A 27,361-nucleotide genomic window follows, 5' to 3' on the forward strand; every position below is an offset into this window, starting at 1 on the left:
AGGGGGCCTGTGGCTGGGCCCACCATGGCTGCTCTGCCACACGTCGCCAGGGCAGGGGCCTAAATAGACACAAGACCAGAGATCCAAAGGCAGCTGTTTTACTGTAAAAAGGGAGGGGGAGGGGAAGCCCTATGGACTGGAAGCCCTTCTGCCCCCCAGTACCTCCCCCCAGCTCCACAGGCCAGGCAGGGCCCTGCCACTGTGCCCTCGGGGTCCCACAAGCTCCAGGGGGCAGCTCTGCTCTCCCCCCCCACAGCACTGCTGGCTTGGGAACGAGGCCCGAGCCCTGTGGCCGATGGGGGCTCCCTACAGGGGCTGCGTGGCCAGGCCAGGCCCCCTGGCTCTCCAGGGGGGCAGAACAATCCCAGTGTGTGTGTGTGGGGTGCAGCCTTCACATGCCTGTGCCCTCCTCCCGGGGCCAGCAGGGGGCACCCACGGCACCGTGGCAGCCCAGCAGCACCATCTCCAGGCCGGGCGGGTCCCAGGGCAGAGGCAAAGCGGCCGGAGCCGGAGGTCCCTGGGGGTCTGTCTCAGCGGCTGGCGGAGCCTGTGGGGGGTGCATGGCCCCGTGGTGTCCACCCGGTGCTGCCGTGGGGCCGGCCGTTGGCCACGTGCTGCCGAGCTCCGCCGGGGCAGGGGCTGTGTTAGCTGGGAGCTCCGCGTCCGTCCCCCCTGCCGAGGTCCACGGGGAGCTGTGGGAGGCGGGCGGGGCACAGGCCCACGGGGGCACAGGCCGGGCGTGGGGGCAGGTTGCGTTGAGACACGGGCCGTGTGCGGAGCTGTGCAGGTAGAAGGCCGAGATGCCCGTCTCCACGCGCAGCGGCTGCAGCAGGGCGGCGCTGGGGAAGGTGCCCTCGGGGCGGGTGAGCGGAGCCGGCGGCTGGGACAGCAGGAAGAGCTGCAGGGCCTGGTGCACCGACTGCAGCCCCTCGCGCATCTGCAGGACCTGCCCCGACAGCTCGGCCACCTGGGGGCAGGGAGAGGGGGTGAGCCGGGGCAGAGCTGCCCACCCTGTGCCAGGCAGGGGCTCACAAGCTGGGTGGGAGAACCACGCCCAGGCAGGGCCTTCTGCCCTCTCCCCTGGCCTGGGGCTCCCTGAACCCAGTACCAATGCTCTGCCCCACTTCCTGGACCCCACCCAGGGCCCAGTGCCAGGGGCAATGGCTGCCTATGTGCTGAGCCCCCCACACGCTTACCGCCTGCCGCAGCTTCTCGATGGCGTCAGCGCCCGTCAGCTCCGCGGGGCCCAGGGGGATAGCGAGCAGCCCGCTCTCTGGGGCAAGGGGAGATAGCAGGTTAGCGCCTAGCCCTCCTGGAACTGGGGAGAGAACCCAGGAGTCCTAGTGCCCAGCCCTCCTGGAGCTGGGGAGAGAACCCAGGAGTCCTGGCCCCCAACCCCACCCAGAGCGGGGGAGAGAACGCGGGAGGACCACTGCCCCCGCACTTCCAGGGAGAGGACCCAGGAGTCCTAGCCCCCAGCCCCACCCGGAGCAGGGGAGAGAACCCAGGAGTCTTGGCCCCCAGCCTTCATGGAGCAGGGGAGAGAACCCAGGAGTCCTGGCCCCCAGCCCCACCCAGAGCAGGGGAGAGAACGCGGGAGGACCACTGCCCCCGCACTCCCAGGGAGAGACCCCAGGAGTCCTAGTGCCCAGCCCCTGCTGGGGCGCTGACAGTACCTGGCCCGGTGGAGGGGCTGCTGCAGTCCGGGCCTGAGGGGCCAACCTGGAAGCTGAATGTGAACTTGTCCGAGCCGCAGGCGTCTTCCTCGATGCCGTCCACCACCCTGCAGTGCAGAGTGGCACCGTCATGGGGGGTACAGAGGCTCCAATCCTCCCCCCCCCCCGGCATCAGCCCCAGGGCCGCCCAGCACAGGGCAGGGGGAGCCGGCTGGGAACCCCCCAGTCCCCCCCACATACACATCAGCCCTGGGATGGCCAGCCTGGGGGGGGGGGCGCCAGGGGGCCCTGGGACACCAGAGCTACCTAGCAGAGGGGCTCCATCCCTCCCCCCCCGCCCCATTAGCCCAGGGCCACCCAGCTGGGTGTCACCAAAGGGCTCAGGCTCATGGCCACCTTGCCCCCAAACTGCCCCGGGGGGGGGTGTCATTGCCTAAAGCCGCATAGGCAGATCTGAGCCACGTGCCCAGCCCCCGGGGTAACCAGCAGGAAACACCTCGACCCCCCATCACCACCTTACCTGGGGCTGAGGTCGGGGGGCCCCATGCAGGGCAGGCTGTGGAGCTGCAGGGCCTGGGGGCCGGCAGCGGGTGGCAGGCGCTGCGTCCGGGGCAGGATGCCCCTCCTGGGCGACAGCAGCTTGGCTCCCATAGCTGAGGGGGGGCAGCCAGGGGGCGGCTGGGGGCTGGACGAGGGCTCCAGGGCTGGGCTGGCTGGCGAGTGGGGCGGGGGCACCGGGGAGTCCTGTGCCGCCTCGTCCTCCAGCAGAGTATTGTCACCATTCAGCGAGCTGGTGTCGGCCTGGGGGGGGGGGCAGGAGGGGTCAGTGCAGGGGAGGGGATCCCTGGCCCTGCATCTGCTCCACCCGCCTGGCACCAGGTCACCACCCCCTGCCCCAGGGATTCTCGAGTGATGCTTGTGCCCAGCCTGAGGGGCCTTTTCTCGCTGACATAAGAATGGTCAGACCAAGGGCCCACCTAGCGCAGTGTCCTGTTGGCCGACAGCGGCCAGTGCCGGGGGGCCCCCGAGGGAGTGACCCTAACAGGGAATCATCCAGTGACCCATCCCCTGTTGCCCATTCCCAGCTTCTAGCAGACAAGAGACTAGGGACCCCGTCCCTGCTCAGCCTGGCTAGTAGCCACTGATGGACCCCTGGCCTCCAGGAACTTCTCTAGTTCTTTTCTGACCCTTGTTAGAGTCTTGGCCTTCACAACATCCCTTGGCGAGGAGTTCCACCGATGACTCTGCGCTGTGTGAAGAAATACTGCCTTTTCTTTGTCTTAAACCTGCTGCCTTTTAATTTCATTTGGTGACCCCTCGTTCTAGTGTTACGAGGAGTAAATAACACGTCCTTATTCACTTTCTCCTCACCAGGCATGATTTTATAGACCATATCTGCACTCAGTCGTCCCATGGATTTATATAGAGGCAACATGATATTTTCTGTCTTATTATCCAGCTGTTTAACTAACTTCCTCATTTGTGTGTAGTTCCCCTTTCTGAAATGAAATACTACCGTGTTGGGCTGCTGTGGTGTTTTCCCCACCACAGGGATGGTAAATTTAATTATATTATGGTCACTATTGCCAAGCAGTGCAGCTACATTCACCTCTTGGACCAGATCCTGTGCTCCACTATGGACTAAATCAAGAATTGACTCCCCCCTTGTGGGTTCCAGCAGGACTAGCTGCTCCAAGAAGCAGCCATTTAAGGTGTCATGAAACTTTCCCTCTGCAGCCTGTCCCGAGGTGACATGGACCCAGTCAATCTGGGGCTAGTTGAAATCCCCCATTACTATTGAGTGTTTTAGTTTAATGGCCTCTCTGATCTCCCTGAGCATTTCACAGCCACTATCCCCATCCTGGTCAGGCGGTCGGTGAGGTACCCCTACCGCTATGTTCTTATTGGTCCAGCCTGGAATTACTGTCCAGAGAGAGTCTGTGGTGCAGTTTGAGTCATTTACTATTTTTACTTCATTTGATCGGACGGTTTCTTTCACATCTAGCGCCCTCGCCAGCATGACCTGCTCTGTCCTTCCGAGAGATTTTGTACCCTGGTAGTACTGCGTCCCATTGATTATCCTCTTTCCACCAAGCGTCCGTGGTGCCCGTTATATCAATCTCCTCGTGTAATACGAGGCCCTCGTGTTCACCCACCTCACTATTCAGACTCCCAGCACTGGGATATCAGCACTTTAAACACTTGTCACTTTTCAGCTGTCTGCCATTACATGATGTAACTGAATGGGATTTCTTTTCATTTGACCCTTTCTCATCAGATTCTACCTGTATTTTTCCATCTTCCATCCTCTCCTCCTTACTAGGCCCTAGACAATCTCCATGAAGAGATCCTCCCCTAAGGGATGTCCCTGTTCGAACCACGTGCTCCTTCGCACCTCTCGGCTTTCCCCCAGCCCTTACGTTTCCCCCGTTCCTAATAAATCTAAACCCCTCCTCCCTACACCATCGTCTCAGCCACGCAGTGAGACCCTGCAGTTCTGCCTGTCTAACTGGCCCTGCACTCTGAGAAGGCCACTATGGAGTCCTGCCCTTCAATCTCTTACCTAGAAACCTGAATTTGGCCTCCAGGACGTCTCTCCTACCCTGCCCTATGTCACTGGTACCTACATGTACCACGACCACCGGCTCCTCCCCAGCACTACACATAAGTCTGTCTAGATGCCTTGAGAGATCCGCAACCTTCGCACCAGGCAGGCAAGTCACCACATGGTTCTCCCGGTCATCACAAACCCAGCTAATACCTGTCTCAGTGTCTCTTCCTAACAACCAGAGTTCCCTCCCCCGGAGAGGTGTCCTCAGTGCGAGAGGCACCCACAACATCACCTGGAAGGAAGGTTCCAACTATGGGATCCTTTCCCCTCTGCTCCAGTCGGATGTTCTCCTTCCCTGGGACTTTCATCCGCCCCACCAGCACACAGGCCGTCAGACCAGGGGTGGGACCTTCTCCTGTGTCCCAGAAAGTCTCCTCTATGTACCTGTCTGTCCCCCTCAGCTCCGCCACCCTGGGCTCCAAAGCCCGTATTCGGTCTCTGTGGCCCCGTGCCCCAAATGCACATGGATGCTACCCGTCCACAGGGCAGGTAACCAGACGTGCTGCATTGGGTGCAATAAACTCGGTAGCCCCCGCACTGCTGCTGGATTCTGCCTGGTCGCCCGTTCACTCCTGCAGCCCCTTCCTTGGGTGTTGATTCATTTTTATTGTGGGGGTATTTGACTAAGTTTAAGGAATGTTAAGTGATGGTTGGGACAGGAAGGGAGGGGGCCCCCCCATGGGCTCAGGAGGGCGGGGGGGGTCAGGGAGGCACCAACGCCAACCCCTGCCCTGGAGTGGGGTGAGACCAGGGTGACGTTATGAGTGTGAGACACAGGGCCAGAAAGAGTTAATTACCTCCCAGGTGCCCTGACCTATGGACGTGAGCAGAGCTTTGAAATGTGAGAGGTAGAAGGGGAGACTTTGCTCAGGGCTTGGGATGTCAGCAAACAAACCTTGTCTATGGCTACAGCTCTGATTCGAAGATCAACAAAGGAATATTAACAGGAATATTAACATTTAGGAAGACACTTGAGTGAAATTGTATCACTGTCTCTGTGTCTCTTTGAAGGTTTTGGTCACCTGGATCTGAACTGTTAATGGGTAAATTCCCCTGGGCTAACTGCCAGGATGTCTGGGAGAAGGAGAGTTAAGCCGATTGTTTTCTCAGGCCATAAGGCTGCTGGAAATGTATAAAAACCTGGGACACGATCCTGCTTCATCTCAGATCTGCTCTGGGTTTCAAGAGGGGGAAACCTTAAGCCACAAGGACTGAGATCCCCAGTCACTGACTGGCGTCACCCTGAATACGGACATTGGACTGTAACCTCTGGACTAGTTTTAAAAGGACTTTTGGCAGCTACAAACTAAGGGTATGTCTACATCTACAATTTTGCAGCGCTGGTTGTTACAGCTGTATTAGTACAGCTGTATAGGGCCAGCGCTGCAGAGTGGTCACACTTACAGCAACCAGCGCTGCAAGTGGTGTTAGATGTGGCCACACTGCAGCGCTGTTGGGCGGCTTCAAGGGGGCTTAGGGGAACGCGAGAGCAAACCGCGGGGAAGCAGGTCTCCTTCCCTGGTTTGCTCCAGTGTTCCCCGAACACCCCCCCCCAAGCAGGTCTCCTTCCCCGCGGTTTGTTCTCGCGTTCCCCGAACCCCTGTGCAAGCAGGTCTCCTTCCCAGCGGTTTGCTCCGGTGTTCCCCGAACCCCCCTGCAAGCAGGTCTCCTTCCCAGCGGTTTGCTCCGGTGTTTTTTGAACCCCCGTGCAAGCAGATCTCCTTCCCCGCGGTGTGCTGTCGCGTTCCCCCAACCCCCCTGCAAACCGCGGGGAAGGAGATCTGCTTGCACGGGGGTTAGGGGAACGCGAGAGCAAACCGCGGGGAAGGAGACCTGCTTGCACGGGGGTTAGGGGAACGCGAGAGCAAACCGCGGGGAAGGATACCTGCTTGATTACCAGAGAGGCTTCCTCTGGTATGCTGGGATACCTGTTTATTCCACGGAGGTCAAGAAAAACGCTGGAGAGTGTTTACACCTGATGACCAGCGCTGGATCACCAGCGCTGGATCCTCTACACCCGAGTTTCAACGGGTGTACGGCCAGCGCTGCAAACAGGGAGTTGCAGCACTGGTGATGCCCTGCAGATGTGTACACCTCCTAAGTTGCAGCGCTATAACTCCCTCACCAGCGCTGCAACTTTGTGGTGTAGACAAGGCCTCATAGACTTTAAGGTCAGAAGGGACCATTATGATCATCTCGTCTGACCTCCTGCACAACGCAGGCCACAGAATCTCACCCACCCCCTCCTGTAACAACCCCCTAACCTATGTCTGAGTTACTGAAGTTCTCAAATCGTGGTTTGAAGACCTCAAGCTGCAGAGAAACCTCCAGCAAGTGAAGGACAAACTTTTCACAGGTGGCCAGTTAACTCCCACCCCAAGGAGGAGATTTATCTTCCTTTGTCTCCTTCAGCCACTGCCACCTTCTTTCCCACCACCTGCCTCTGCTACGTACCCGAACCTCAGGAACTGAATTCAAGTCTGTCTGTAGATTGATCTTTTAACCAACGCGCTCTCTCTCTCGCTCTCTCTCTCTTCTTTTTTAAATAAATTTCAGTTTAGTTAACAAGAATTGGCTGTAGTGTGTATTTTGGGTAGGATCTACATTATCCCTGGACCTGGGTCTGGGGCTTGGTCCTTTGGGACCAGGAGAATTTTCAGAATTCATCATCACATGTTTGTCGTGTGTCTGGACGAAGGTCTGAGGCTGGGCATTGTTTGGAGTCTGAGTAACCAGCGAGATACCCCAGAAGCTGGTTGGTAAATCTGAGTATTGGAAGCTCCACCAGTGTTTGGGGTTTGTCTGCAGGTCACCCTGATTGACCTCAGCTGGCTCCCACAGGCAGCACCCTCACAACCAGCCTGCACTGGGCCTGCACGACTGGTCAGGGCGAGCCCCCCCTTCCCGGAACTGGGGCTGGAGCAGGTCGCCCCAGGTGAGCCCCCCACCCTAGGAGCCCAGCCAAGCACTAGGCCCTGCCCCTCACCTGGGCCCCGGCGCTGCCCAGGTTGTAGCTGAGCTCGGCGCGGATCTCCTGGCGGAACTTGCGGGCGAACTCGGGGTACAGCACCAGGCTCTCGCCCAGCCCCCGCAGGCTCAGGCACTGCAGATCACAGTAGGTCAGACCCTTGACGTCCGCGTTGGCCTTGATCACGCGCTCCTGGCCCGAGAGGTCGCAGCCCAGCAGGTCGCCCTTCCCTAGGAGCAAACAGCGGGTTGCTGATGCCCAGGGGTGTAGCAGGCCCATAGCCCCCCCCCCCCCGCCAGGCGTTACAGCCCATCTGGGGCCCTGGGGGGAACAGCCTCTGCCGCTGCGCCCGCTGAGGTGGGGGGGGGTCCCATCCCCATCCCTATACCACAAAACCAGCAGAGACCCCCAGGGCTGGGCTAGCAGGGGGCTGCGGGTCAGGAGTGAGGGGCACCAGCCGAGCTGGGGTGGGGGGAGCCCAGGGCTGGGCTAGCAGGGGGCTGCAGGTCGGGAGTGAGGGGCACATCCTCAGTGAAGCCGCTGGCTTAGCCGGCACCGTGACTAAGCAGTGTGCGTGTGTGTGGGGGGGGGAAGTGGCCCCGTCCCTGCCTGATTCCCCCCTGCCCCGGCATGCCTCAGACCTAGGATGGCCAGGACGGTGTCATCCCTCAGCACTTCCATGGAGCCCGAGCCCACGAAGTAGAGGGCCTGCAGGGCGTCGCCCCGGCGGATGAGGAACTCGCCCGGGGTGCAGAACGCCGGCTTGATGCTGAGCGAGAGGGCGCGGAGGCAGCCCCGGCTCGCCGCCTCGAACACCGGCAGCTGCAGCAGCTCCTTGTTCAGGTGCATGGCGATGTCGGCCCGCAGCTCGTCCGGCAGGGTCCGCAGCAGCTGGGTGGGGGCCAGGGAGGACACAGAATTAACGAACCCAGCTCCTCTTCGGGTGGCCTAGCCCCTCCCTCACACGCTAGCCCCAGCCCTGCCGCCTGCCCAGACACGGCACACACGAACCCAACCCCAGTAGAGACAAAACAGGCTGCTTCCTGGGGGCCCGACTTCCCCCCTGGCTGTAGGCCAGCCCCCTATGGAGCCCCCAGCCTGCCAGCAGGCCCAGGAACCCCCCCCCGCCCCGCTCTTAGAGTGAGCGCTTGTCATTTGAACACAGTTTTCAATGCACCTAGGCCCCACCCGCACCCCAGTCCATGAGCCCCCGCCAACTCGCTTGGTTCCCCCAGGAGTCCGGCAGAGGGCGATGCATGGGCCCTGCCCGCCACCCTGGTGGGGGAGGTGAGACGGCCGATGGGGCGGGCAGGGAGGGGTAGGAAAACAAGGGGGCCGGCGGGGCAGCGGGCTCACCTCGTGGGCGTCGATGCCGTTGTGCAGGGCCCAGCTGGTCTGGAAGAACTCCAGCATGCGCTGTCTGAGTGCCTTGGGGATGCGGTGGATGCGGATGAAATCCCGCAGGTCGCGGGTGCGGCTGTGGTAGAGGAAACGCCGGGCGTACATGCGCTGGATAATGGCCGTCACGTTCCCGAACACCACGGCGTGCATCAGCGCTGCGGGGAGAGCGGCACCGGGGTCGGGCCTGGCCGGGGAGCCCGGACGCCTGGGTTCGCTTTGGAAGGACAGGGCCCAGGCAGGCGCCGTGTAACGTGGCACCAGAGCAGAGCCAGACTGAACTGATCACTCCCCCCAAGCGCTTGGTAGAGACCCACTGGGGGGGCTGCAGGTCGGGAGTGAGGGGCACTGGCAGAGCAGGGGGGAGCCCAGGTCTGGGCTAGCAGGGGCTGCGGGTCGGGAGTGAGGGGCACCGGCAGAGCAGGGGGGAGCCCAGGGCTGGGCTAGCAGGGGCTGCGGGTCGGGAGTGAGGGGCACCGGCAGAGCAGGGGGGAGCCCAGGGCTGGGCTAGCAGGGGCTGCGGGTCGGGAGTGAGGGGCACCGGCAGAGCAGGGGGGAGCCCAGGGCTGGGCTAGCAGGGGCTGCGGGTCGGGAGTGAGGGGCACCGGCAGAGCAGGGGGGAGCCCAGGGCTGGGCTAGCAGGGGCTGCGGGTCGGGAGTGAGGGGCATTAGCCACCCATGCGGGGGGGCAGAGCAGGGGGCGCCTGGGTGGGGGAGGGGGCCACCTTCTGCGGCTAGTGATCCCCCTTGGCAGCGTCTGTGGGTGAAGCCCCCGCCCACCCGCCCACTCACACGACAGGCGCTCACCCGTCTCCATGGCAACTGCCCGTTGCCGTATCCAGAGCCCGGGTGAGATGTGGGGATGGGGTGGGCACAGGCGGTTGGGGGTGGGCACTGCTACATCCCCCCGAGGGCCCCCCGAGTCCATCCCTTGTTAGGAGGCCAGGATGCAAAGTGCCCAGGAGATGAGGTCACTGGGGTCCTGGTACAGAGATGGGGGGGCAGCCTGATCCCCCCCCTGCCAGTCACCCCCTGTAACCTCCACACCTCTCCCGTCTCGCCTAGCACCTAACCCCCCAGGCACCCTCCATGCCCTGGTTCCCCTCCCCGCCAGGCCACCCTTTGCCCACTCATGCCTCTGTCAGCCCCCCCCCCCGCCCCCCGTGACCCTCACCCTGGCCTCAGAGCCCTGCAGTCCCCCACCCTCAGTGCCCTGCCCCCCGGCCCTGTGTCTGCCTCCCCCCGAGGGTTCTGCTCCCCTGGTGCCCCGAACCCAATGTCCTGCAGCCCCCCGAGTGCCCCCTGCCCGGTGCCCTGCCCCCCGGCCCTGTGTTTGCCTCCCCCCGAGGCTCTGCTCCCCTGGTGCCCCGAACCCAATGTCCTGCAGCCCCCCGAGTGCCCCCTGCCCAGTGCCCTGCCCCCCGGCCCTGTGTCTGCCTCCCCGAGGGTTCTGCTCCCCTGGTGCCCCGCACCCAATGTCCTGCAGCCCCCCGAGTGCCCCCTGCCCGGTGCCCTGCCCCCCGGCCCTGTGTCTGCCTCCCCAAGGGTTCTGCTCCCCTGGTGCCCCGAACCCAATGTCATGCAGCCCCCCTTAGTGCCCCCTGCCCGGTGCCCTGCCCCCCGGCCCTGTGTCTGCCTCCCCCCGAGGCTCTGCTCCCCTGGTGCCCCGCACCCAATGTCCTGCAGCCCCCCGAGTGCCCCCTGCCCGGTGCCCTGCCCCCCGGCCCTGTGTCTGCCTCCCCCCGAGGCTCTGCTCCCCTGGTGCCCTGCACCCAATGTCCTGCAGCCCCCCCTTAGTGCCCCCTGCCCGATGCCCTGCCCCCCGGCCCTGTGTCTGCCTCCCCAAGGTTTCTGCTCCCCTGGTGCCCCGAACCCAATGTCATGCAGCCCCCCTTAGTGCCCCCTGCCCGGTGCCCTGCCCCCCGGCCCTGTGTCTGCCTCCCCAAGGGTTCTGCTCCCCTGGTGCCCCGCACCCAATGTCCTGCAGCCCCCCCTTAGTGCCCTCACCCAGTGCCCTGCCCCTCGGCCCTGTGTCCTGCAGCCCCCCCCTTAGTGCCCCCTGCCCGGTGCCCTGCCCCCCCAGCCCTGTGTCCTGCAGCCCCCCCTTAGTGCCCTCACCCAGTGCCCTGCCCTGTGTCCTGCAGCCCCCCCTTAGTGTCCCTGCCCGGTGCCCTGCTCCCCAGCCCTGTGTTCTGCAGCCTCCCTTAGTGACCCTGCCCGGTGCCTTGCTCCCCAGCCCTGTGTTCTGCAGCCCCCCCTTAGTGCCCCCTGCCCGGTGCCCTGCCCCCTTGCCCTGTGTACTGCAGCCTCCCTTAATGACCCCGGCCCTGTGTCCTGCAGCCCCCCCCTTAGTGCCCCTGCCCAGTGCCCTGCCCTGTGTCCTGCAGCCCCCCACTCCCTTAGTGCCCTGCCCCCGCCCCTCACCCCCGATGAGCATGGTGCAGATGGAGAAGATTTTCTCAGTGTCGGTGTTGGCCGAGACGTTGCCGAAGCCGACGCTGGTCAGGCTGCTGAGGGCGAAGTAGAGGGAGGTGAGGTAGGAGCTGCGCAGAGACGGGCCCCCCAGCAGCTCCCAGCTGCTCCCGTTGAGGCTGCAGTTGGCCCCGGGGGGCCCCCCCGGGCCCGTCCCATTGGCCGGGGATCTGCAGCTCTTCCTCGCCAGGTAGTAGGGGCTCTCAAGACGCCGCGCCAGCTCCTGGAGCCAACCTGGGGGGGGAGAGACAGGTCAAAGCCCCCCTGGGGCAGAGCATGAGCAGTCCCCCAGGCTGGGACGAGCTGGGTCAGGGGCCCAGAGGGAGGGCCTGAGCCCCCGGTGTGAGCGAGCCCAGGGCAGGGGCAGGCTGGCTGGCGGGGGACGGGCTTAGTAGGGGCACCTCAGCCTGTGTGCTGGGGGGGTATGTATGTGCACACACGTATGTCCATAGCTATGCATGCTCCCCCCACGTGTGCACATGGTTCACAGAGGCAGGTGCACACGATTTGTGAGTGAGTGTGTGATCACACGTATCATGCAGAGCAGCGGGTGTGCGCCTATTGTGACTGAGCATGCGATTGCACCTGCGTGGTGCAGAGTGGCAGGTGCGCGTGTTGGGGTGTGCCCTGTGTACACACACGTGGTGCAGGTGTATGCCTGTTGTGACTAGGTGTGCAATTGATCACATGTGGTGCAGAGCTATGAGTGCACGTCTATTGTGATTGGCTGTGCAATCGCACACATGTGGTGCAGCATGGCAGGTGCACCTGTTGTGACTGGGCGTGCAATCGCACATGTGTGGTGTGGAGTGGCAGGTGTCCGCCTGTTGTGATTGGCTGTGCAATCGCACACATGTGGTGCAGCACAGCAGGCGCACCTGTTGTGACTGGCTGTGCAATCGCACGTGTGGTGTGGAGTGGCAGGTGTCCGCCTGTTGTGATTGGCTGTGCAATCGCACACACGTGGTGCAGCACGGCGGGTGCACCAGTTGTGACTAGGTGTGCAATCGATCACATGTGATGCAGAGCAGTGGGTGTCTGCCTGCTGTGATTGGCTGTGCAATCGCACACATGTGGTGCAGCACGGTGGGTGCAACTGTTGTGACTGGGCGTGCAATCGCATGTGTGTGGTGCAGCGCAGCGGGGGTGCCCCGTGCACACGCGTGTGCCCCACATACCGATCTCTGGCAGCTCTGAGCGGCTGCTCTCGATCTCCAGCTGGCCGATGAAGAACCAGACGCAGGCGACCCAGTGGGCCAGCAGGGCGAAGACGATCATGAGCAGCGTCAGCACCACGGCGCTGTACTGCGAGTACCGGTCCAGGTTCGGCAGCAGCCGCAGCAGCCGCAGAAGCCGCACCGTCTTCAGCAGGTGAGCCCCGAAATACTGCGGGGAGAGAGCGCAGGGGTGGGGAAGGGCACTTCAGGGGCTCCCCCAGCAGGAGGGCTGAGCCTGGCAGAGGCCGGTATGGGGCTGGAGCTGCTGAGGCCCAAGGGGGAGGCTGGCTGGGGGCTGGAGTGGGGCTGGCTCAGTCCCAGGGCCCTCCCCTCCACTCCCCCTGGGGCCGACTCACCACGTTGACCTTGAAGGCGTAGAGCAGGTCGAAGGGCAGGGCAGCGAGCAAGTCCAGCAGGAACCAGCTGGTGAGGTAGTGCAGGAAGATGGAGTGTGGGTCGAACACCACCTGGCCCGACTTGCTGACGAAGGTGGTGCGGAAATTGAGCACGATGTCTGCGGGGAGCACAGCGCCCGCGGGGTTAACATGGGGGGGAGTCACCAGTGAACTGAGCTCAACGGCCTCAGCGCAGCCCCCAGGGGGGGAGGGGTCCTGCCCTGCGAGCAGCGCAAAGCAAAGAGCCAAGGCTGGGACGGCAGAGGGCTGCAGGTCGGGAGTGAGGGGCACTGGCAGAGCCGGCGGTGGGGTAGCTGGACAGGGGGCTGTGGGTTGGGAGTGAGGGGATGTGAGGAAGTGGGACTGTTCTTAATGTTTCCTCTGAATACTGTGTGGCTGCCTCAGTTTCCCCAATGCAGTTCTTAAATCTCTAGGTGGTGGGATTGTGACATTATTGACATAATCTGGGACCATATAGAAGATGGTTGCAACCAAGGTCCTGTAGTGGAACTGAATCTTGTATAAAGGGGGTCAAATGAGGTGTCTAAGACCAGGGTGGTTATAATTATGGTGTCTGTATGGCTGTATCATTTTGTAGTAGAAATTATGAATATTGGCTCTATCCTGTCTGTATTTCAAACTTGTGCTGTGCTTCTGGGAGACACCCCAGATAAGTTGGTGTTTGCTCTGCCTGGCTGCCTGATGGCCCATTAAGGACCATCAGTTACAACTGACCCATTGAGAGGAGGCAGATACGCCTTGTAACTCAGCAAAGTGCAGGGACTGACCCATGTGACCCCAGACTCCATTTTGCGGTAATTTTCCACAGTAAGAACAAAGAGGTTCTTACACCTGGAAAAGCCGATATAAGGCTGATGCCTCATCTCCATCTTGTCTTCAATCCTGCTTCCTACCTCTGGAGGGACTTTGCTACGAACTGAAGCTCTGAGCAAAGGGCTGAATGACCCATCCCAGCGGGGGATGTTCCAGAGACGTGATTTGAACCTGCAGTTTATTCCATCACTGCTACAAGCCTGACCCAAGACCTTTGCTATTACTGGATGTCATTGATTCCATTTAACCAGTTCTAGGTCTCACCTCTATTTCTTTCTTTTTCTGAATAAACCTTTAGATTTTAGATTCTAAAGGATTGGCAACAGTGTGATTTGTGGGTAAGATCTGATGTGTATATTGACCTGGGTCTGGGGCTTGGTCCTTTGGGATCGAGAGAACCTTTTTCCTTTACTGGAGTGTTGGTTTTCATAAGCATTCCTCCCCAGGACGAGTGGCACTGGTGGTGATACTGGGAGACTGGAGTGTCTGAGGAAATTGCTTGTGTGACCTGTGGTTAGCCAGTGGGGTGAGACCAAAGTCCTCTGTCAGGCTGGTTTGGTGCCTTAGAGGTGGAGAAACCCCAGTCCTGTTTTAAGCAATTTGTCCTGAACTGGCACCTCAGTTAGGTCCTGCCAGAACCGCATCATTACAGGGATAAAGGCCAGTGCCCATAAACGAGGGACACTCTGTCTCCTGGCAACAAATGGCTGGGGCCCTTCCGCACTGCCAGGGGATGGCTAAAGGTGAACAAAGATTAGGTGACCTCCTGGCCCGGGAAAGAGACAAAGGCCAGAGAGGAGGGGCTGGAGGGGGTTTCAGTTTGGGGCTGGCTGGGGACGAGGAGTGAAGTGCAGACGTGGGGGTCTGGCTCACTGACCCCCAGAATGTACCCGGCCGAGGGGTCCGGTTCACTGTACCTACAAGCTCTGTTTTAGACCCTGTTCCTGTCATCTAATAAACCTCTGTGTTACTGGCTGGCTGAGAGTCACATCTGACTGCGAAGTGGGTGTGCAGGACCCTGTGGCCCCCCCAGGACCCCACTGGGGTGGGCTCGCTGGGGGAAGCGCATGGAGGGGCAGAGGATGCTGAATGCTCCAAGGAGAGACCCAGGAGGTGAAGCCGTGTGAGCTTCTTGCCCTGAACAAGTCTGCTCCAAGGGAGAGGAGGCTCCCCAAAGTCCTGCCTGGCTTGGTGGGGAGCAGTTCCAGAGCATTGCCCGGGGACTCTGTGACAGGGACACCGGCAGAGCCGGCAGCGGGGCAGCCAGGCAGGGGGCTGTAGGTCAGGAGTGAAGGGCACCAGAAGAGCTGGCAGTGGGGTAGCCGGGCAGGAGTGAGGGGTGCTGGCAGCACGGTAGCTGGGCAGGGGGCTGCGGGTCGGCAGTGAGGGGCACAGGCAGAGTCGGCTCCTTACCCAGGATGAAGAGGATCTCCACGCACAGGTCGCAGACGCTGGGGGGGCCGCGGCCGGCCGTGAGCCCCTCGTCGGAGCCGGCGCCGACACAGACGCTGTAGGGCACCGTCACGGCCACATAGAGCGTGGCCAGCAGGATGAGCCCGTCCCAGCCGGCCTTGAAGGCGCCGTAATGCAGCAGGATGAAGGGCGACTTCCGGATCGCGGCCACCTTGTACTCGGGGAGCGAGGGCTTGTCCCCGAACACGCCCTGGGCGAGGGGCCAGGGTCAGTGCCGGGGTCAGCCCCTCCCCCAGGGAACCCCCCAGCCTGCCCCAGGCCCCGTCTGACCTAGGCAGCCCCCCATCCTCCCCCAGATGCCATCCAATCCAGGCAGCCCCCCACCCCTCTCAGAGAATCCCCCCAGCCTCCCCCGGGGCCTGTCTGATCCAGGCAGCCCCCCCAGGGAACCCCTCCCAGCCTGCCCCCTGAACCCCTCCAATCCAGGCAGCCCCCCACCCTGCCCCAGGTCTCGTCTGACCCAGACAGCCCCCCGCTCTCCCCCAGGGAACCCCACCAGCCTGCCACCCAGACCCCTCTGACCCAGGCAGCTCCCTCCCTCAGGGGCCCCCACCGCCAGCCCCAACTCAGTGTCTCGTCCCCAAACCCCCCCTCGCACCTTGTTGAGCTTGTGGTTGCTCCTGCCCTGTTTCTGCAGGTGCCCGGAGAGGTGGTAGAGCACAGCCCGGCTCCGGCGCCGGCTGGCATGGAACCCTCTGGCGCCGGCCCGGCCGAACCGGCGCTTCCCACCTGCCCGGCGGGGGAACAGCCAGAGGTTAGGGGCCCCCGGGGGGGCAATGGGACGGGGCGTCAGCATCCACGGTCCCTCTAAGCTGCATGGTCGCCCCTCCCCCCAGTCCAGGGGCTGCTGTGGGGAGAGCCCGACCCCCTGCCCTGAGCCCCCTCCCACACCCCAAACCCCTCATCCCCAGCCCCACCCCAGAGCCGGTCCCCCTGCCCTGAGCCCCCTCCCACATCCAAACCCCTCATCCCCGGCCCCACCCCAGAGCCCGTCCCGCTGCCCTGAGCCCCCCCCCACATCCAAACCCCTCATCCCCGGCCCCACCCTAGAGCCTGTCCCCCTGCCCTGAGCCCCCTCCCACACCTCAAACCCCTCAGCCCCACCCTAGAGCCCGTCCCCCTGCCCTGAGCCCCCTCCCACACCCCAAACCCCTCATCCCCAGCCCCACCCCAGAGCCCGTCCCCCTGCCCTGAGCCCCCTCCCACATCCAAACCCCTCATCCCCGGCCCCACCCTAGAGCCCGTCCCCCTGCCCTGAGCCCCCTCCCACACCCCAAACCCCTCATCCCCAGCCCCACCCCAGAGCCCGTCCCCCTGCCCTGAGCCCCCTCCCACACCCCAAACCCCTCATCCCCGGCCCCACCCTAGAGCCCCTCCCCCTGCCCTGAGCCCCCTCCCACACCTCAAACCCCTCAGCCCCACCCTAGAGCCCGTCCCCCTGCCCTGAGCCCCCTCCCACACCCCAAACCCCTCAGCCCCACCCTAGAGCCCGTCCCCCTGCCCTGAGCCCCCACACCCCAAACCCCTCAGCCCCAGCCCCACCCCAGAGCCCGTCCCCCCGCCCTGATGCCCCCCACACCCCAAACCCCTCATCCTCGGCCCCACCCCAGAGCCCGTCCCCCTGCCCCGAGCCCCCTCCCACACCCCAAACCCCTCATCCCCAGCTCCACCCCAGAGCCCGTCCCCCCGCCCCGAGCCCCCTCCCACACCCTAAATCCCTCATCCCCGGCCCCACCCTAGAGCCCGTCCCCCTGCCCTGAGCCCCCTCCCACACCCCAAACCCCTCATCCCCGGCCCCACCCTAGAGCTCGTCCCTCCGCCCCGAGCCCCCTCCCACACCCCAAACCCTCATCCCCGACCCCACCCTAGAGCCCGTCCCCCTGCCCTGAGCCCCCCCCACACCCCAAACCCCTCATCCCCGGACCCACCCTAGAGCCCGTCCCCCTGCCCTGAGCCCCCTCCCACACCCCAAACCCTCATCCCCGTCCCCACCCCAGAGCCCATCCCCCCGCCCCGAGCCCCCTCCCACACCCCAAACCCCTCGGCCCCACCCCCGCCACATGAATTGTGTGATGTGTCACATGTCACCTCTATATTGGTGCACGTAATGAAATCCATTCCACACGCATGTCGTGTGCATCTGTGTAACATGCAACCCCTGCATCCAACCTGGGCCCTTCTCCACTCACGGACTGGGCCCCTGCAGCTTGAGCGAGAGGAGTCGCTCCACCAGACGGCAGCAGTAGCAGGCTGTTACCCAGCCTCTGAAGGGCCCACGATTTGCTTGGCCAGTGAGCGGGAGTGTCTGGGGCTCTCTCTAAGGCCCAGTTGCCATGGAGACTGCCTGCAGACACCCCCCCCACAATGCCCCCAGACCCCCTCCACGCACCTTCCTTCCAGCTCTCGGCACCCGGCCGGCTCTTGCTGTCGGTAATGTCTTTGTGGGAGACCAGGAAAAGCGCCACCTCGCCCTTCTCGTTCTTAATGGGCACCACGTCCAGGAGGCACCAGAAGGGAGTACCTGGGGGACAGCGGGGAGCTGCTAACGGCCTGGAGCGCTGTGCTCACACCCCCTACCCCCCAGGGTGCAGAGGGGATAAGCCCCCCTCACCCCCCTCCCACCAGAAGTGAAGGGGAAACTGAGGCACAGAGCAAGCGAGACACTTGCCTCTGAGCGTGTGCAGCAGGGCAGAGCTGGGGAGAGAACCCAGGAGTCTGGGCTCCCAGCCCCATCCCCCCTGCTCTAAGTAATAGACTCCCCTCCTCTCCCCTCCCAGAGCTGGGGAGAGAACCCAGGAGTCCTGGCTCCCAGCTGCAGCCCCTGGTGGGCACCGAGTCCCCGCCCTGCCCTGTCCTGCTCACTCACCGCTCTTCCTGTAGAGGATCAGCTCAGCCTTGAACTCCTGGCGCTCGTCCAGCGCCTTGCGGATCTGCTGGCGGACGAGCTGGCGGGTGTCGGGCCCGTAGAGGAAGGTGCAGGCGCAACAGCGCTGCATGACCTCGGCCCGCGAGAAGCCCGTCAAGTCGCAGAAGCCGTCGGAGCAGTAAACCACTGGGAAGCTGCTGCGCACCTGCGCATTGCCCAGCACAAAGTTACTGTCTGCAAGACACAAGGGGCCAGTGTGGGGACGGGCCCCCGGCCCTGGGGCAGGGCGTGGGGAAGGGCACCGGGGCAGGGCATGGGGACGGGCACCCGGCCCCGGGCAGAGAGGACAGCACCAGGGCAGGGCATGGGGACGGGCACTGGGACAGGACGTGGGGACGGGCATCCGGCCCCAGGCAAAGTGGACAGCACCAGGGCAGGGCGTGGGGACGGGCACCGGGACAAGGCGTGGGGACGGGCACTCGACCCCAGACAGAGAGGCTAGTACTGGGACAGGGCGTGGGGACAGGCACCGGGACAGTGCATAGTGGAAGGCGTCGGGGCAGGGCGTGGGCACGGGCACCCAGCCCCAGGCAGAGTGGACAGCACCAGGGCAGGGCGTGGGGACGGGCACCGGGACAGGGCGTGGGGACAGGCACCGGGACAGGGCATAGTGGAAGGCATCGGGGCAGGGCGTGGGGAGCGCCAGGCCGGTGGGTCTTGCTGTGGTCGGTGAGGGGTGCGGGAGGGACTGGAAGGTTGGGATGTGGGGAGGGGCAGCCCAGGGGCCCAGCCCCCATCTTCCAGGTGCCCGGGGGTGTCTGCACCCACAGGCCCCACTCGGGCTATTTTTACCCCACGTCTCCTGGCGCGGTTACTCATCTCTGCGCCATTTGGACAGAACCTGCCTCGTTCGCACCAGCTGAGAGCCGGAGCCCACTCCCAGCCCTGCCTCATTTGCATATATTTGCATTTGAACAGCAGCAAGGGGGGGGACACAAGCAGAGGTGAGGGAGGTGGAGAGAACGGCTGTTCCCAGCCTGACCCCCCCCCAGGGAGTTTTCAAACCAGGAGGCCCCCCCGCCCTGCCCCCCATCCTGCGACCTTGCTCCACGTGGGGGCCAGGCCGGGGGGAAGCCTGGGGGGGCCCTGTCCTGCTGTGGAATGTAACACGGGTTCCCAAAACTAAAAGGGATTGCGGGGGAGGGGGCATCGCCCCCCCATCTGATCAGACCAGCCCTGCCCAGGGCTCCGTTCCTGGGCTGCGGCTGTAAATCAGCCCAGGTAATGGCCCCCCTGGGGGCGGCTCCACCGGCTAATTGGGCTCAGCTGCAGGAGCGGCTCCCTCGAGAGGCAGCGTCGCTGCACCCCAGCCTGGCTCAGCCGCAAAGTGCCCCCCGGGGGGGTCCCACATGGGCCCGGTGCTGAAACAACAACACAGCTCAGAGCCCTTGGCCTGGCCGCCTGCCCCAGCCAGCGACACCAGCTGGGCCTGAGCCATGCTCAGACCCCGGCTGGGCCTGATCCGCACTCAGACCCCGGCTGGGCCTCGGCCGCGCTCAGACCCCAGTGCCAGGCTGGGCCTGATCCGCACTCAGACCCCGGCTGGGCCTCGGCCGCACTCAGACCCCAGTGCCAGGCTGGGCCTGATCCGCACTCAGACCCCGGATGGGCCTCGGCTGCGCTCAGACCCCAGTGCCAGGCTGGGCCTGATCCGTACTCAGACTCCGGCTGGGCCTCGGCCGCACTCAGACCCCAGTGCCAGGCTGGGCCTGATCCGCACTCAGACCCCGGGGGGGCTTCGGCCACGCTCAGACCTGGGAGCAGACAGATGATGTGATCCCCTTGGGGCCAAACACCCACAGGGAGCTGGGCCAGCCCAGCTGGCTGCATCTCCTCCCCCAGCTCCAAACCAGCAGCCAGCCACCGAGGGAATAACCCAGCCCGAGGCTCTGGTGTTCAGAGCCCGGGGCCTGGACCAACACCCTGCTGGGTTACATGCTGCTCAACAGCTGCTGCATCCCACCCCAGAGGCAGCTGCATTTCAGCGCGAGCAATCCCTGGCAGCGTTGCCATGTGCCACTAAACCGCTGCTGCGTCAGTGCCAAGTGCCCCCTTTGCACCCAGGCTGGGGGCTGAGAAGGGCACAGGGAAAAGCATCACGCCAAGCGGGTCCCCTCCTGCCGCATCGCGCCAGGGCCGCCTGTGCGAACCCCGTCAGCCCTGGAGCCACAAGTTCAGTCTCTGCTGTTTACAGTCAGGCCCCTGGGCCTCCCCGAGGAACCTGGCTCTGGGGATCGGACCCCAGCCCGAGGGCCCCCCGCATCCCCACCAAGGCTCGTCTTGGGACTTGGCACCCTGCACCCCCTGGCAATTCCGGCTCCTGGCTACACCCCTGCTCACCCAGGCTGACAGCGCTGCATGTGCCACAGGCGCCCAGGCCCTGCTCTGTAATTTGCCTGCTGACGTTACTTACTGCAAGCTGGAGAGGGGGAAGGGGGCTCGGGTATTTATAGCAATCAGCTCCTGGAGCAAGAATCCTCCGTTCCCCAGCCAGTCGGGCAGTGAACGGAGCACAGGGAAACTGAGGCAGAGAGGAGCTGGGAACTGTCCAAAGTCACCCAGTGGGTCAGTGCTAGAGCTGGGAAGGGACCCCACATCTCTGGCTCCAAGGGCTCTGAACAGCCCCCTCCCCGCCCGAGCAGAGCTTCAAAATCCGCAGACTGGGGCAGGCATCTGGGCATCACCCCTCCCCCTAGGCCCATTTCCCACCTGTCTCCCCTACATCCCACCCCCAGCAGAGGCCAGGCCTCCCGCAGGCCCCCAGCCAGGCTCAGATTAACCCGCTCGGGCTCCCGGGAGAGGCCCTGGCCGGTGGCACGTGACAGCTGGCATGTGCAGGGGGCGCAGGGCTGGGGGACAGTCACGCAGCTGCCCCCGCCCCCCAGCTCCTGCTTCCCCAGGGCCCAGCCCCAGCACAGGTGGCAGAGCCATTGTTCTGTTCTCAGCGAAGGCTATTTATACCCAGGGACACCACGTGCTGCTGTCTATAACCGTATCCTTCCGCCTACTCAGGGAAAGTAGTGAGTCTGTAGAACAAACTTGGGGCGAGCGCTCGCTCAGGCTGAGGCCAGGCTGGTCTCCCCTCGGCCAGGCGTCCTGCAGCGGAGAGCGGGTGCTGGGGGGGGTACGACCCATCTGCCCCAGCCTGGGGAAATAGCTCTGCCTGGGCACCGGGAACCACCAGACCTCGGGCTGGGAGCCCGCACCTCCGTGAAACACAGTTCATCTGCGAGTTGGCACCCCTAGCGCTGGGGGCGGGTGGGGTCAGCCCCCTCCTGAGCCCCCCTCCTGCAGTACAGGCCCACTAGTGCCACACTGCCAGAGGAGAGCGCCCCCTGCTGAACCCTCGCCTGCTCCCTGCAGCACAGCGCCCCCTGCTGACCCCCCGCCCTGCAGCACAGCGTCCCCTAGCGCCGCACTGCCGGGGAGAGCGCCCCCTGCTGAACCCTTGCCTGCTCCCTGCAGCACAGCGCCCCCTGCTGACCCCCCGCCCTGCAGCACAGCGTCCCCTAGCGCCGCACTGCCGGGGAGAGCGCCCCCTGCTGAACCCTCGCCTGCTCCCTGCAGCACAGCACCCCCTGCTGACCCCCCGCCCTGCAGCACAGCGCCCCCTAGCGCCGCACTGCTGGGGAGAGCGCCCCCTGCTGAACCCTCACCTGCTCCCTGCAGCACAGCACCCCCTGCTGACCCCAGCCCTGCAGCACAGCGCCCCCTAGTGCCCAGCCCGGAGAACCGGGGAGAGCGCCCCCTACTGAACCCTTGCCTGCTCCCTGCAGCACAGCACCCCCTGCTGACCCCAGCCCTGCAGCACAGCGCCCCCTAGTGCCCAGCCCGGAGAACCGGGGAGAGCGCCCCCTACTGAACCCTTGCCTGCTCCCTGCAGCACAGCACCCCCTGCTGACCCCCCGCCCTGCAGCACAGCGTCCCCTAGCGCCGCACTGCCGGGGAGAGCGCCCCCTGCTGAACCCTTGCCTGCTCCCTGCAGCACAGCACCCCCTGCTGACCCCAGCCCTGCAGCACAGCGCCCCCTAGTGCCGCACTGCCGGGGAGAGCGCCCCCTGCTGAACCCTCGCCTGCTCCCTGCAGCACAGCACCCCCTGCTGACCCCAGCCCTGCAGCACAGCGCCCCCTAGTGCCCAGCCCGGAGAACCGGGGAGAGCGCCCCCTACTGACCACCCACCCTGCAGCACAGCGCCCCCTACTGCTACAGTGATGGAGTGACAAGCTCCCCCAGTGAGTCCCACCCTGCTCCCTGGGTGCCTTGGGGGTTTGCGTAGACGTCTCCCAGCCACAGAGTGACCGGGCTGAGCCTGGCGTTGCTTTGAGGCCTGACGCGCTCGTGGCACAAGGGGCAGCCAATGCAGCCGCAGGCCGGAAGCCTCTGCAGGATTCACCCCGGAGAAGGAGGGGTGGCAAAGCAGGAGAAGGCAGCCTCAGGCCAGGCCAGCTGTGGGGCTGGGGCCCAGGGGGATCCTCACTCCCCGTCCATGCACCTCCTGCTGCAGCTGCGGCGCTGCTCGCGGGAGAGCGGGCAGCTGTGGGCAGTGGGCGGAGCAGGAGGACGGGGGAGCCGGCCACCTGCTGTGCAGCCAGATGGGAGGCACGTATGCCGGCCGGTATTTGGGGCTGCTGCCCAGCTCAGGGCCATAAGCAGAGATGGTGTCGGAGGTTTCTGCAGCTGAACATTCAGGACTGTGCCCCAGTGAGATGAGCTAGGCTGGCAGCTAACCCACAGGCCTTGGGAGCCCAGAGCCACCTTGGGCCTGTCTCAGCCCCTTCCTTTGCCTCAGTTTCCTCAGGGATAAGTCTGTTGACCTAGCCTAGAGGGGGAGCTCCTGGCACCGCACCCCTGACCTCTCACTGCTGCCTACATGCCACGGGTGTCTGCTCGCTGGGGGTGGCAGGGGCCCCCGCTCTGGAGGACACTCACTCCCACGCTGCCCTCTTTGGTTTCAGGGAGATTGTTCGACGGGTTATGGTAGCACCTCGAAGCCCCACTGGGCACAGAGGAAGAGACCTAGAGAGGGGAAACTGAGGTACAGAGAGATGATGCATCTGTGGCAGAGCTGGGAACCAAACCCAGCGGCCAATTCAAATCTGAACCATGAGCCCAGCCCTCCCGACAGTGGCTGTTTGCTGGCCCCAGGAACTCCAAGCCCCACAGAGAAGCTAAGAACATAAGAACGGCCAGACTGGGTCAGACCAAGGGTCCATCCAGCCCAGTGTCCTGGCTGCTGACAGTTGCCAGTGCCAGGGCCCCAGAGGGAGCGAACAGAACAGGGGATCACCAAGTGATCCATCCCCTGTCGCCCATTCCCAGCTCTGGCAAAGAGAGGCCAGGGACCCCGTCCCTAGAAGCTCTGTTCCTAGTGGAGATTTGGGGAGTGCCTGACCCCAGCCAAGGCCTCCCGCAACACGGGTTGGCCCTGTGGGGCTGGAAGGACCTTGGGGACCTGGCCGAGGTGCTGAACTCATTTGCTGCTCTGCAGAGCAACTGGGGTGGGATCTTTGGGGCTGGATTTGAATCCAGGGGGCCCTGGCCAAGCTCTGGTGGGTGAGGTGCCAGTGCCCCGCAGAGATTGGCACAATCAAGGATCCATTGCAGGACTCTAACAGAAGGGGAAGGGCTGACTGCCGGGAGGACAGCTTGAAACTGCCCCCGAAGGACCCAGTCGCTGCTGTAAAACAGGCCTAAAAAGTTCCCCCCAACCCGCCCAGCCACCCACCCCAACCTGCAGCAAGGACACCGAAGAAATGAACATCGCATGCCCATCAACACAGGATTGTCCAACTCAGAGAGCCCCCCAACTGTGGGATTATACCACATTCTCAGGCACCAGACCCCTCCAGCAGTGACCCTGGCCCGTCTGTGCCCACATACACAGAGCCCAGCAGCCGGGCTGGTGTGATCTCGCTCAGCCCCCCCCCCACTATGAGGGAGCTGGACGTGACCCCTGTATTCAGTTTGCCTGACCCCCTCCATTAAAAAAACACCTCCATGGTTTGCAGCAGGCCGGTGAAGCGCAGCAAGAAGAGAGCCCTGGGGCCAGGGAAGTACCTTTTCTTTGGCCCATGAAATTCCAGCCAGGTTTGGCAGAGACAGCAACTTTTTAAGCCTCAGCTTGTGTCGCCAGCAGGGCAAAATCCTCATTGAACGTGAACATTCCCCAGAGCTGGGCCCGCGTCCCGACCGAAGCAGCAGCAGCACTGCACGGGAAAGGCCTGAGAAACAGACGTCTTCTGCGAGGAGGAGGGAGACCCCAGCTGGGCTCTCTCCTGCCAAGCCCCCTGCCCAGCACACGGCCCTGGTGGGCCAGGCCATGGGCAGGGCCCAGAGAAGGAGGCAACTGGTCAGTATTTGTATCCTGCTCAGTCAGCAGCTCCTGCCATTGTTGCAAGGAACAGAAACAGGGTTTTCTCGGGTGCCCTTCTGCCCCCCCAACAGCCCCAACCCTGACAGCACTGTGGTCCCCCCAGGAGAGCCAGGGAAACAGAGACTTGCCCCAGGCCACAAAGTGAATCAGGGCAGAAGCAGATTTGCCTTCAGGACCACTTGACTCCAAACCTGGTGCTCACTCCGCCAGGCCAGGCCAACACTCGGCACTGCTGCAACTCCGGCTCCAGCTGGCTTATGCTGGACACCCAGAACCTGAGATGCCTGCGGGGGCGGGTGGGGGCACCTACCACCAATTTTGCTGTCAGTGACACGCCCGGCACCGCGCAGGGACTCGGTGGCAGAGGCCGGGATAGAGTCCAGCTCTCCAGGGCAGCATTTGGTTGCCTTAACCCTGAGACCCTGGCTTCACTCCCGGCAGCTCTTCTGGCTCCAGAGCCAGTAACCTTAGACAGCCCCATGCACTGCGCAGTGGCCCCAGGAGCAGGCCGTCCAGCACACGCAGTGAGCCAGGGCTCGGGCGGGGGGCATGCACAGGCCTCTGGCATTTCTGGAATGTTCGTGCAATGCAGGTTTGTGTGTTGTTTATATCTCGACAATATACATATCAATCCTGTGTGTATCTGTGTACACGCACACTCTCTATACACCACACAGGCACTCCAGTATGCCTGGAGTAGGAATCCGACTGTCCCCACATTTGTGTGTGGAGATACGTAACTACTTACACCTCTCCCGGTGAACACTGCACACTCGACACAGAACCCGATGGCAGAAACAGAACCTACATGCACGAGTGTCCCTAAGTGTGCATCTGCCGATCACAGGAGTGGTGCTGCATTGTGTGTGTGGACACACAGACACTCACTCCGGTAGCTAAACGGGATGGTCCATATTCGCACATGTGCACAACAGCAGAGCTGTCGAATTATTCTTGAGTGTGAATATCACATATTGTGCACCCCCCCAGCCACAGGCTGTGTCTGTGCACACCCAAGAGTATAGCAGCTCGCTGTGTGCGTCACTGTGTGTGTCTGTGTCACTGTGTGCCTCACTGTGTCGCTCTGTGTGTGTGTCACTGTGTGTGTGCATTGCTCTGTGTGTGTGTCGCTCTGTGTGTGTCACTGCGTCACTCTGTGTGTGTGTCACTGTGTGTGTGCATTGCTCTGTGTGTGGCTGTGTGTCGCTTTGTGTGTGTCACTGTGTGTGCACATTGCTCTGTGTGTGTGTCGCTCTGTGTGTGAGCATTGCTCTGTGTATGGCTGTGTGTATGTGGCTGTGTGTGTGTGTGTTTGTGTCACTGTGTGTGTGCATGTCACTGTGTGTCACTGTGTCGCTCTGTGTGTGTGTCTGTGTGTGTGCATTGCTCTGTGTGTGGCTGTGTGTGTGTCACTGTGTGTGTCGCTCTGTGTGTGCATGTCACTGTGTGTGTGCATTGCTCTGTGTGTGTGGCTGTGTGTGTGTATGTATATATATATATATATATATATATATATATATGAGAGAGATCTGCCTGGGTTGGCTGGGATAATGCTCGAAATACCGACCAGCCCTGCTGCTGTGATGTTACCACGTATTACACAAGAGGACCATGTATTTATAGATTATCGCGGGTGGGTTTTTGTGTCTCCAGTTTAAAAACCCCTTAAAAGACACAGGATCTAAAGACATTGTCACTCCGCTCAACCAGGGGGTGAATTAAATTGCTCCTCTGGGCCCCCCCCCGGACTTGGCTACTCCAAACACTTGGGGGACAGACCCGAGACTGCGGCTGAGCTCTAAAAAAGCCAGGAAACCAGTCGCCACTGGGCTCCCTGAGGGGCCGGGCCTCAGGCCTGACCCTGGCCAGCAGAAGTGGCCATCAGGCCAAGGTGGTTTTAGATCCCGCAGAGCAAATAAAATTGGTCTGAAAGTTCCCCTGGCGCCAGCCACTGGGACCTGGGTTCTCCGCCCACCGCCCAGCAAGGGAAACCCCCCAGCGTGGGGCCAGCTCCCAGTCTGTGCTCTGCAGGGAGCTCCACTGTCCACACTCTGCGCTCGCTGGGTCGATGTAAGTTATGTTACTCAGGGTGTGAAGAGGAGAAGCTGGAAATAACCAGATGACTCCGGTGGATTTCACCAGACATTGGATCTGGCCCCAAATGCCTCCTACGCACAACCCCCGTCCCCAGCCCAGCCCCGACAGCGGGAGCATTTGGGAGTTTGGGGGTCAGAGGGTCCCACTGAAAACAACCCCCTAATTCAACCCAACGAGCCCCGTATCCCAGGGGCCAGCCGGCTCCCCCAACACGACCCAGGGGCTGTGGGTGGAAGATCAGCCCCGGGCCAGTGCCTGGCCGGACCCCGCCCCCCCCAACCCCGGAGCTCGGTTCCCTGCCCGAGCCGGCGAGCGGGCCATTCGGGGCGCCGCCCGGACGCGCGGATGATGGGCGCAGGGGCTCACTCACGTGTCCCATTGAAGCGGGTGGCGATGGTGTCCAGGAAGGTGTTCTGGGGCGCCAGCAGCCCCCGCATGGCCGCTGGCATGTCAGGACGCGGGGAAGGCTCCCTCCATCCTGCCGCGGAGCCGCCCCCCCGGGGGGGGGGTCGGATTAAATCTGCAGCTAACCCGACCCCCCCTCGGCCAAGCGGCGGAGCCCGAGCCCCAGGCTTCCCCAGTGCCCCGGGCAGGGCGAGCGGAGAATCCCAGGCTCGCAGCCCCGGCCCCAGCGAGCTCTTCCCGAGCCCCCGGCCAGGGCGCAGCGTAGCCTGCCCCCGCCGAGCTTCCGAGCCCGCCCCGCGCCCGCTCCCGGCTCCTGCCCCGCGCAGGTCGGTCCCCCGCGCCGTCCTGGTTCCGGAGCCGCGTGGAAACGCTCCCGGGCGTGGCGCCCCCGGGAGCCGGCCGGGGAGGGGCAGAGCCGCCCCCCGCTCAGCGGTTACCTGCGCCCGGCCAAGGGCTCCCGGGTTCCCGTCCCGGCTCGGGGTAGGAGCTGGAGTCAGGACTCCTGGGTTCTTCCC

The 27,361-nt window shown here is 63.4% G+C and overlaps 2 protein-coding genes across 4 annotated transcripts in view; both read right to left on the reverse strand.

The window, feature by feature from the left end:
- The window catches only part of BLOC1S1 (biogenesis of lysosomal organelles complex 1 subunit 1), an 82,171-nt gene extending 55,982 nt beyond the window's left edge, over positions 1-26,189 (reverse strand). Inside the window, exon 1 of one of the 2 annotated variants that reach the window (XM_050924758.1) lies at positions 26,183-26,189. The gene's annotated coding sequence lies outside the window, so the exon portion shown is untranslated. Of the gene's footprint in view, positions 1-19,024; positions 19,031-26,182 lie in introns of those variants that run through there. The other variant, XM_050924760.1, reaches the window with a different exon arrangement.
- KCNH3 (potassium voltage-gated channel subfamily H member 3) lies at positions 83-27,089 on the reverse strand. 2 transcript variants are annotated; one of them, XM_050924690.1, is made up of 15 exons: positions 26,812-27,089; positions 17,911-18,144; positions 17,434-17,565; positions 15,643-15,773; positions 14,985-15,234; positions 12,699-12,856; positions 12,304-12,511; positions 11,078-11,359; positions 8,612-8,811; positions 7,897-8,146; positions 7,274-7,485; positions 2,197-2,477; positions 1,677-1,783; positions 1,197-1,312; positions 83-967 (listed from the first exon to the last, which is right to left on the reverse strand). In XM_050924690.1, exons 1-15 carry the CDS (start codon positions 26,888-26,890, stop codon positions 392-394), a joined length of 3,216 nt encoding a protein of 1,071 aa, XP_050780647.1. In that variant the 5' UTR covers positions 26,891-27,089; the 3' UTR covers positions 83-391. The 2 variants fall into 2 exon arrangements, with proteins under 2 accessions (XP_050780647.1, XP_050780646.1); XM_050924689.1 differs by having other exon boundaries at positions 875-1,273.
- Between the last annotated feature and the right edge of the window lie 272 nt (positions 27,090-27,361).

This window comes from Gopherus flavomarginatus, chromosome 16, assembly GCF_025201925.1.
Source record: "Gopherus flavomarginatus isolate rGopFla2 chromosome 16, rGopFla2.mat.asm, whole genome shotgun sequence".
NCBI classification, from domain to species: domain Eukaryota; kingdom Metazoa; phylum Chordata; order Testudines; family Testudinidae; genus Gopherus; species Gopherus flavomarginatus.

Bases quoted from the DNA above. Each gene is read 5' to 3' on its own strand.
- KCNH3 (XM_050924690.1), bottom strand. From the start codon at position 26,890: ATGCCAGCGGCCATGCGGGGGCTGCTGGCGCCCCAGAACACCTTCCTG. The intron at 15,774-17,433 runs GTGCGTGGAGGG...CCCGCCGGGCAG, and splicing joins TGCCGAGAGCTGGAAGGAAG to GTGGGAAGCGCCGGTTCGGC. The intron at 12,512-12,698 runs GTGAGTCGGCCC...CTCTCCCCGCAG, and splicing joins ACGCCTTCAAGGTCAACGTG to TATTTCGGGGCTCACCTGCT.